At 37.7% G+C, this 10,659-nt stretch overlaps 1 protein-coding gene across 1 annotated transcript in view; it reads right to left on the bottom strand.

The window, feature by feature from the left end:
• Kat2b (lysine acetyltransferase 2B) overlaps positions 1-10,659 on the bottom strand; it is an 88,255-nt gene that overhangs the window by 7,956 nt on the left and 69,640 nt on the right. The window contains exons 12-15 of the mRNA XM_015494358.2: positions 7,820-7,930; positions 6,122-6,265; positions 1,705-1,819; positions 190-226 (exon numbers count right to left, since the gene is read on the bottom strand). Of these exons, the coding sequence (XP_015349844.1) occupies positions 190-226; positions 1,705-1,819; positions 6,122-6,265; positions 7,820-7,930 (407 nt within the window). The remainder of the gene's footprint in view (positions 1-189; positions 227-1,704; positions 1,820-6,121; positions 6,266-7,819; positions 7,931-10,659) is intronic.

Below are 10,659 nucleotides of genomic sequence, written 5' to 3' on the forward strand. Positions count from 1 at the left end.
GTCATTTAAAAAAAAAAAAAAAAGAAAGAAAGAAAAGAAAAACTGGAACCATTCTAGAACGTTTAATGAAAAGTGAAACCCACCAACTATGATATTACTGATTATCATCAGTTTTCCCTTTTTTTTTCCTAAATTTCTGGGAGGTGAAAAAGATCACTTCTATTAACATCATCCACCCCTCTTACTTACCTTTTCTCTTTTCCACTTGGTTTCCAGCCTGTCTCTCCTAAATGTCAACAAAATCAAACACTAAATGAGAACTGCTTTTGGTCAAGAGAATAACATACTTCCTACTTATCAAAAGCATCCTAAATGATAGCCATGCCTCAACAAAAGTCTATTTTGGGGAACAGACAGAAATTAACAGAACTTATTTACTTTCTTATATAGCTCACAACACCAAACGATTCCCAATCCAACAACCTTATCCTGCACATTTGTGTTTTTGAAAGCAGGAACTCCAACCTCTTATGGAAAAGCAGAAAAAAAAAAATGACCTAGTACTGTATTTTTTTGGATTGGAAATCAAATAATTTGCTAATCACCACGTCAAAGGGGAAAGCTGTTATTTTAGATCAGAACAAACCCTGCTCTGGTTTCTATTGTATTTGGCCAGGACCCTGCTTGTAATGTGAGATGGTTTACTGTAGACATCCTGGGGACCCATAGATCTGGATTTGATTTCCTGCTCTCTCCTAAACACTCACTTACCCTAAATATGTTGCTTAACATCTTGCCTCGTGAGTTTACCAAAATATAAATCAAATCAGAACTCTAAAAATCAGGAGATTATCCCTTTTGAGATTAGCTGATTTAAAAAAGGAAACAGATGAATGCTTGAAACAAATAAGCATTTGTGATACAAGCAGCTATTATGCCATTAACAGGGACAATATAGGGAAGTAGAATTTCTGGGTTTAACAGTAAGATTTTTTTCTATAGAATAGATATAATGAAGTAATCTCACCCAAATACATTCTTAATTTTTCTGGAGAACTCTATTTTGTTTTATTTTTCCCATCTTCAATATATTACATGAACATGGATTTGAACTAAATAAGAATACCAAACGATAGTCAATGATAGTCAATGGCTTTTAATTTATAAAAACCCAATACAACTCATCTCTACTCTACAGAAAAGAACCCTTAGGAAAACTAATGTAAAATAAGGGACTTGTAATCAATTATATGATTTCCATGACACATGGAAAATAATCTTAAACTTTGAGGAAACTAATGTATTCAAGCACATATCTGTGCAGTTTCATTTGCCATTCCAATAAGACTTGGTGCAAACAGCAAGATGTTTGAAGGAGATCAGAATTGTCTTGTATCTAATTCTAACCATCTGATTATGTGCCATTTAATGTTAAATGAAATAACCATTCTGGGAGTCTATTTCCTCAAGTGTTAAGAGTAGAATTCCCTTCTTTCAGTGGTGCATATGGGTAGTGCCAAGCATTGTGCTACAAATGGCAGGCTCTCAACAAATGGTGGGTATAAACAGCTCTAGCAAGAGGGCACTCGTTTGGTTTCTATGAATTGGGAGAGGAGAAAAGACATTCACAGGAAAGCTTTTGCTGTCTTCATGGAGCCAGAAGGGCAACAAAAGGCTTTTCAAATTACTGCACTCTGAAATTGTTTTAAACAATTCATGGTGTTACCAAAAGATGATGCTTTTAAAAAAAAGGTCTATACATACTAATTCCAGGAATGCTTTCTATAGGAATCTGTCGAACTCCATCTTTAAAACAGGAAAGTCCAGGGTAGACTTTACGAATCTGGGCCTGTTTTCGTTCTATCAGCTTTTTAATTATCTGTAAAGCACAGGAAGAACACATGGTTAGTGAAAGAAGTCTGTAATGATACAGTTCAAGTCAACAGGCCTAACGAAACATTTTCCTAACAAAGTATTTTTTATGAAACAAAATGAGAGGAAAGGATGAATGCTATTATCGAGTAAGAAATGAAAACATTGTTTTATATCATGGTCCTTTAGTGACATTTACACAACTGTCTTCCAATGACTTGTCCCTGCCATCAAGAAAAGCCAAAACTGAGAGAACACACTGCCCCTAAGGCCTACTTGTCATCTTTAGCATAAGAGCCAATTATTTTGCTTGGCTTCTCTGAGGAGCTCTGTCAGAGTTACAGGAAAGCAGCCCTGGGCATTCACTACCCAGTCAAGTGGCAGGGTCTCTTCACATACATCAGCAAGGAACTGCTCTTTTGAGACTGGAGGAGATGAACAGGCCCTCAGAAAGTCCCAAAAGCCTGGAACAGTTATAGCCCCACTATTATTTAAACTTCTCAAGGTTGAACCCCAACCTATACTGTTTGCTTCCCAAAAAGCTGCTCTAAATTATTGTCTGTTATTCAACACAACCATGACATGAGCCACCAGGGCTGATTCCAGAAGTCTGAGAGATGTTTAATTCTGTAAAAATAATTCTTATTATCCTCAGGTACCTAATTCCAAGGCATTGCCATTTTCTTTTAAAAAACAAAAATCTCAAAAATCATCACCCTGAACATATCACAATTGTATGTTGGAAAAAAAAAAAACAAAATAAAATAAAACAAAATACATTAAAAGTCACTAACTGAATTCGCAAAGGAAAACAAAAAAAATTCTAGTGCTTTATTTCAAACATATGGCTGGTAATTACTGAAGCATGAATATGTAATCCTAACAGTTAAACAAACAACTTCATAAAATGAAGGAGGCTGGTAAAAATATATTCCTGGTAAATCAAGATCAGTGCTGTCCAATAAGAAACACAATGTGACCACTCCTGTAATTTAAAATCTTCTGGACAGCAATTTTTCAAAAGGCAAAAAGAAACAAGTTGAAGAATCCCAAGGGCACTCTCTTAATTGGATGCCTTCAGAAATACCTGGAGGACTATAGTTCAACTTAAAATTTTTTCTTTTTCTAAAGAAATTCTCAAGGGTCTTGGGCTGGGGCTCAGTAGTAGAGCACTCGCCTGGCACGTCTGAGTCCCTGAGTTCGATCCTCAGCACCACATAAAAGTAAATAAGTAAAATAAAGGTATTGGGTCCAACTACAAATAAAAAATAAATATTAAAAAAAAAAAGCTGGCCTCAGAAGGTCATTTAAAAAAAAAAAAAAGAAATTCTCAAAAGTAAGTGTTCACCAAGTGGTTTCCATACACCTCAGGTGGCACCTGGAAGATGGTGAACTTTTGAAAAGTGACTTTGTGGGAACGGGGGCTTCTTAACATCTCTATGCCTCCAAGCATCACGAGACAAGAGGCATTTCACATGTGTTCCAGTGAAATGTATCCTATCCTCTCTCAAATCCTATCTCAGTCCTATAACCTATTGCTATCAGTTTCACAGCCACACCCAAACAAAACTGGGGAGAGGATTCCCCATCTCTAATATGTCATCTAATCCTAATATGCCTTCCTACTAAAAAAAAAAAAAAAACATTAATTTGCCCCATCCTTACTTTCGTTCCTTCAAACCCAGTCTCTTGTAGTCTCACGTGTGGATTTAGATTTAATCTGCCTGCACATACAGGCACAGACATGTGCTCACCCCATTCTGCCCATTTATAGGCTATTTTTCAAATAATGTCTTTCTTCATCCACATACCTAACGATCCTTCCTAGTCATGTAGCTATCAATCTACTTATGGGGCACCCTGAGTCTTCGCTCATACTGACTCAATTACCAGGATTTCTAGTTCAAAACGATCACCCACATGGCCAATTCATGTGATGGGAGGCTCCAATGGATCCCATCTTGCCCGTGGAGCCGCTCTCATGAAGTAGTACTTAACTCCCCACTCTGGTCTGCCTGTCAACTCTTCGAGGTTTTTCTCTCCGTCTCTATTAATGGCTTCAACTTACTCTGCTCTTGTACTCTTTTAGAAGCAGCAAAGTCCTCAGCATGTACAGTTTGTTTGCGACCACCAAGCAACTTTTACTTTTCATTGTAAAAAAGTTTTGGATTTTAGATCATTTCCGATTTGGGGGTTTTCAGATTAGGAATGCTCCATGGGTAAAGTCAGTGTATATATTCCAACACCTGAAAGAATCCAAAATCTGATGCACTTTCTAGTCACAAGAATTTTAGATAAGGGATACTCAATCTGTATGTGCATCCAAATAAATTATTTTATTATAATGAATTCAGATTTTTCTTTTTTTTTTAAAGAACTAGGTTAACAGCTCCCAACCTCCAACATGGACTTCAATGGTATGTGTGAGAAAAGGCTGGAGGCAAAGAGGGAGGAGAAGGGCGCCAAGAAGAGAGAAGAAAAAGAACTAAAAGCTTGAGTGCTTTGTTGGCCATCTAAAATAGCTCAGTGCAGCTGGCTGTCCCTGGAGGTGGGAAGGGCCAACAGAGTACAGCATGAATGCGCAGACTCTGCCAAGGGAATCCTGCTCTCAGCTGACACTGGGGGGTGAACTGGTACCACAGGGAAGAGGACTGAGGAAAGCACAGCCCACGGTTCAGTGAGGGCTGGAGTTGGCCAGCAGCCTCTAATGCGGAACACACTGCTGCAGAATCCAAAGCTGCTCATTAGGCCCCAAGAGAACAATGAGGAAAGCCAGCTCCTCAGAGGCAGGGGGGAAGAGGAACCTGCAGCCACCTTATTAACTCCTCCAAGTGCCCTTTCTAGAAGCCTCTATCGAACTGACATCTTGGCCAAAGAGTCGTTTTTATTTTCAAATTAAAAAAAAAAAAAATCACCTAAGAATAAGTTTGTGCCATCTTAAATAAAATGAGGACAGTAATGAATAACTACCATGCACCAAAGTAAGGAGCTCTACTAACATGGGTAACACTTGACATATAAGTAAGAATTGGGAGTAAGGATGTTAGTAGCAACCAGAAAACAAAGACGAGTGTAAGACAGATGTCTTTCTTTGGTGATTTGTTAGAGTGCACCAGAATGGATAACCGAAATATTGAGTGGAATGGATGTGGGATGACACAGCCACAAACTCCATTGTCTGAACTCCAACAAACTGAAGGGAGCAAGGACATGGATCTGGAGAAAGGGAGGGAGCATGGGGGTAGAAAAGATGGTGGAATGAGATGGACATCATGACCCTAGGTACATGTATGAAGACACAAATGGTGTGACTCTACTTTGTGTATAACCAGAGAAATGAAAAATTGTGCTCCTTTGTGTACTATGAAACAAAATGCACTCTGCTGTCATGTATATATCAAATTAGAACAAGCAAATCAATTTAAAAAGAAAAGGACATGGGCTTAACACACAAAGTTCATTCATTTAATAAATGGCCTTTGTGTACTCCCCAATTATACTCCTTTCATGTTGTTTTTCTTATTCTGCCTTAGAGAAATTGAAAATTATTATGTGCTCAAATCTATCAGCCCTTCCCCTGATGGCTCCATTTAATTCATAAAAGATGTCATTCCAACATCATATAACAAATCACTTAATATTTAGAAGGATACTCCTTTGGAACATGCAATGAATAGGAGGTTTTAATACAGGCTTCGATAAATGCCTATGTAAGATGAATAATTAAAATCCGAACCGGTGGAGCAAACCAGTGCTGGATAGGTTCAAAGGATAAACTGGAACAGAAGCGGAAATGGCTTGTTGTGTGTGGATGAAGGGCGCGGGTAATGGAGGAAGACACCCAGCAAGAAGGTGAAAGTATCAGTAATGGTCTTGAGAGAATTCATTTGAGATGAAACCAAAGAGTTAAGATTAAAAAGGATGGCTGACGGGGGAGCTGGGGTTGTAGCTCAGTGTTAAAGTGCTCGCCTCACATACAGAGGGCATGGGGTTCGATCCTCAGCACCACATAAAAGAATCAAATAAAGGCATTGTGTCCATCTACAACTAAAAAAATTAAAAAAAAAAAAAGGATGGCTGAGGACAGAGAGTACAAGGCTTTGCAAGACAAAATTAAAGTATGCCATCGTATTTTATACCAATTGAACTAGCACTGATTCTCTTAGGAGTGTGGCCTAAAAAGGAGACAGATGACCCATGGCAAGCTGAGAGTACAGCATACAGTACACCTGTACACAAGAACCCAATGAAAGGAACCCACCCCAAAGAAGGCTAGCTGGCTGGAAGGAATACAGGTCAACCTACTTACCTCCTTCTGCTTTTTAATAATGACGGAAAATTCTGTGTATGGAATTCGGGGATTTAGCTCACATCCCATCAAAGTGGCGCCTTCATAATCCTTGATGTAGCCCACGTATTTGGTTTTAGGTATTTTAATTTCTTTGGAAAAACCCTACAAAGTGAATAAATTCATTCATAGAGACATTGTGCAGTAAATATCTATTGAGTGCTTACTATGTGCCAGGCCCTGTGCGAGGAACCAGGATGCGCTCTCTTCAAGGTCCCGCTGCCGTACTGTGAAGAGGCTTAGCTTAAAAACCACCCATGAAGTTCAAAAAACATCAGAAACCAAACAGTGCAAACAGGAAGCTAGCAACATAAAAGCTATGACCCTAATAAATCAAATTTAAAAGTGTGAAATGGAAATGGAATTAGCTAAAAATTAGGTTTAATTTTGCACTGAATTACAATATAAATATGATTGTTATAAAGTACCCCCCGCAAAGTAATGAGGGGGGTGCCTAGGATTCTTTAAAAAATCAGTAACTAATATTAAAATAAATTTGAAAAGAAAAGCTTGATAAAAACTACAGCAATTAGCTAGACTTAGTGCAACTTAACCCCGGCAGCTCAGGGGATTGAGGCAGGAGGATCACAAGTTCAAGGCCAGCCTCAGCAATTTAGCGAGGCTCTAAGAAATTTAGTTAAATCCTATTTTAAATAACAGAGGGCTAGGGATGTGTCTCAGTAGAGAACTACCCCTAGGTTTAATCTCCAGTACCAAAACAAACAAAAAAAGATAGCAATTACAACTGGGAATGTAGCTCAATGGTAGAGCATGTGTTTAGCTTGAGAGAGGTCCTGGGTTCAATCCCCAGCACTATTAAAAAAAAAAATGCAATTAAAAAGAACCTTGATATTAAAGAAATGAAACTTTAACTAGAAGTTTTTAACTAGAAGTTTTTAACTAGAAGTTTTTCAGATGAAAAACTTCTAGACCACCATGATATATAGCTGATTCGGTGATATTCATAGTTTGCAATATATTCATCTACATGCTTTAGGCTATAATAACAAGAGTACTGAGGATATATATTAAACATTATAAATAATACCTCATAATGTAAACATAATTTACCTCAAAGTGTCTATTTGCATAAAATAACTTGGACTTCAGAACTATTACCTGTGATATTCTATCTCATCTCTCAGCACAAACTTACATTCCAAGCAACTATTGCCATCATCCTCAAAGAGGACCACAGAAGAGACATTTTTTTTTTTTTTTGGTACTGGGGATAGAACCCAGGGACACTTTACTGTTGAGCCACCATATCCCCAGCCCATTTTATTTTATGTTTTGAGACACCATTTTGCTAAGTTGCCTAGGGCCTCACCAAGTTCCTGAGGCTGGACAACTCTACACACTTAGGACTGAGAGTGTCTCTTAGTCTAGGGATACCATACTTTAGAATGTCAGGATACGATATGATGCTTCATTTACAGATGACATTTATTCATTCACTCAACAAGCAGTTGTGTAGTACTTTGTCTGTTATAACCTCTAGTCCCATATGTAGTGAGCATATGGCTTACACAATAAAAATACTTCTTATAAATAGAAACACTGAAAGGGAGAAAAAAAAAAAACTTATTTGGATGAGAGCTACCTGAATCATTTTAAGAAAATGAATGACAGAACAATGTTGCGCAGTGAGAAACACACCTGTTTCTTGAAGTATCCGATTGCATATTCATCTGCATATGTGAGGAAGTTCAGGATGTCATGTTTTATATGATATTCTTTCAAATGATTCATCAGATGTGTTCCATAGCCCTGTGTGGAAGTTAGTATACAGACAAATATGTTAGGTTCTGGAGAAAAGAAATTCCTACAAGGTTATCAGGAAATATTGCAAATTTGGGAGTTCGAGTTTTGATATATTTTACCAAATAGGGCCTTTCCTTAAAGAAATATAATATTGACCCTTTCTTGCATTCCTGAACTTGGAGCTACAAAACTTAATTCAAAACTCTTTTTTGAGATAAATATCAGCATTTGAAAATACAACTTTTTGCTTCTTTGAAATTAACAACCAAAGGCTGTGTGGGTATAGCTCAGTGGCAGAACATGTGCCTAGCATAATGTGTGAGGCCCTGGGTTCAATCCCCAGTGTGAATGGAGAAGGAAAGGTGAAAGAAGGAAAGGAGGGAGGGAGGGAGGGAGGAGAAAATAACATAGGCTGCAAGTTGCTAGTTTATTTCTAAAACTTACTTGAATATTAATATGAAAGTTTTTGGACTAAATGTTATGAATTTCTGCCTACTCTCTAAAGTACCTGAGAACCTCAGATGAAAAGAGGTTTGTAAGCGAAATGTTCTGATCTTCACTAGAATATTTATTAATCCAAGTGTCTGTGGTATACCATATATCAGCAACTCATCCAAAAAAACTGTATCATCAAATGCACAGGATTTTCAACTTGATCTTATCAGACCTTTCCAAACAAGTTCTAAGAAGCCCAGAATCTCTAAAACGGCCAAAGTACATTAGGAAGTAACTAAAAACAGTGAACAACGTTGAATAAATAAGTGGTTTAAATATGAAAAATGTAAGCAAGTACTAGTTAAATTTATTGGGAAAACCTCCTTAAAAAAGAAAGATGAATGTAAATCCAAGCATCCACAGAAAAATACCTTCACATAAAAAGACCCACATGTGCTCACAGGTATGATCTCACAGAACCATAGCACTGCAAGGGCAGAAGGGTCTTTGGAAATCATGGAGTCTAATTCCGCTTCCCATGTGAAACTAGAAGTCTTTTGTCATTTATCATAAGAAGATAGGTAATCTGCTGCAATACCTTCAATGCAGGATAAGCTTTGGTTCTGAGGTGGACCAACTTATTTTTAGGCATGAAGACCTTCCTACCGCTCACCAGAGATCTGTCTGGCCCCTTGTTTTTTCTTATTTTTTTTAATTTTTTTTTAAGTTGTAGATGGACATAATACATTTATTTGTTTTTATGTCGTGCTCAGGATTGAACCCAGTGCCTCATCCGTGTGAGGCAAACGCTCTGCCACTGAGCCACAATCCCAGCCCCTGGCCCCTTGTTATTTCTCATGGACCTTAGATCTACTCTTTGAGTTACAGACTCATTTCTGCTTTTAACAGCTAGCTCTTCAAGCCCTTGAAATGTATACTGTCCTATTCATGCCCATCTCCATCTCCCGAGTCCCAAGCAAAGCATCATCAAAGCTACAGTCATCATTCTTTATATGGGATGACTCCAAGACCCCTCATCAACCTAATCACTTTTTCCAGGACTTTCTCCAATATAGCAATGCCTTCCCTAAAGCATGGATTCTTGGACATAATGATGATCAGGTAATTCTCTGTCCTACAAACAGGAGAGCAGTATCATCTCTCTCTTCTGGAAATTATTCTGTCACTGATATTATTCAAATACATTTTAGCTTTTCACAAACATATCACAGTACTGAAACACTGTAAGTTTTGAATAAAAACATGAATACAATATTCCTCTGTTTAAGGAGAAGATAGTAAAATGGGAAAGATAAATATATAAATACACGATTAAAATAGACAGTTGCAGTGTTCAATGTGGGAGCAACTAGCCCCATGGAGTGATTTAAATGTGACTAATCCAAATTGAGATGTGCCAGAAGTATAAACTACACAGAAAGAAAATTGTCATTATTAAACTTTTTACTTGTTATATGCTGACATGGCAATATTTTGGACATAGTAGGTTAAATAAGTAGTACAGCTGGGCATGGTGGTGCACGCCTGTAATCCCAACAGCTCAGGAGGCCGAGACAGGAGGATCACAAATCAAAGCCAGGCTCAGCAACTTAGCGAGGTGCTAAGCAACTGAGTAAAACCCTATCTCTAAATAAAATACAAAATAGGGTTGGGAATGTGGCTCAGTGGTCGAGTGCCCCTGAGTTCAATCCCTGGAACCCACATCCCTCACACCCCATAAAATAGTACAAAAATAATTTCATCTATTTATTTTTACTCTTTGTAATATGGCCACTAGAAATTTTAAAATTATGTATGTGACTGGCTTGAGTCTCACATTATATAACTATTGTGCAGCTCTGAAAAAGTGATGTATTTGTACCTATAACAGCAAAAAAAAAAAAAAAGAAAAAAGAAAAAACACATAATAATTAAGGGGGTGAAAAGGGATGGAAGGAAATAAGAAGTTTAAGCTAGGCCTTAAAAGTGGTTGTCAAATGAAAGACATGGGAAGGAGATGGATTTGAAATCTAAATGTAAGGTAAAAAAGACCTTTACAAAAGTATTACAAAAGGACATAAGGTGGGGCATTGTGGCACATGATTTATAATCCTAGCTACTTAGGAGACTGAGGCTATTAGTTTCAAGAGATCAAGGGCAGCTGGACCATATAGTGAGACCTTATCTCAAAATAAAATAAAAAGGTCTGGATGGTAGAGTGTTTGTCCAGCACAAGCAAGATCCTGGGTTCAATTCCCAGCACATAAAACAAACATAAAAAAACATGCTGTGGGGGGGGG

The sequence above is a fragment of the Marmota marmota genome, unplaced genomic scaffold (genome assembly GCF_001458135.2).
Source record: "Marmota marmota marmota unplaced genomic scaffold, marMar, whole genome shotgun sequence".
NCBI lineage: Eukaryota > Metazoa > Chordata > Mammalia > Rodentia > Sciuridae > Marmota > Marmota marmota.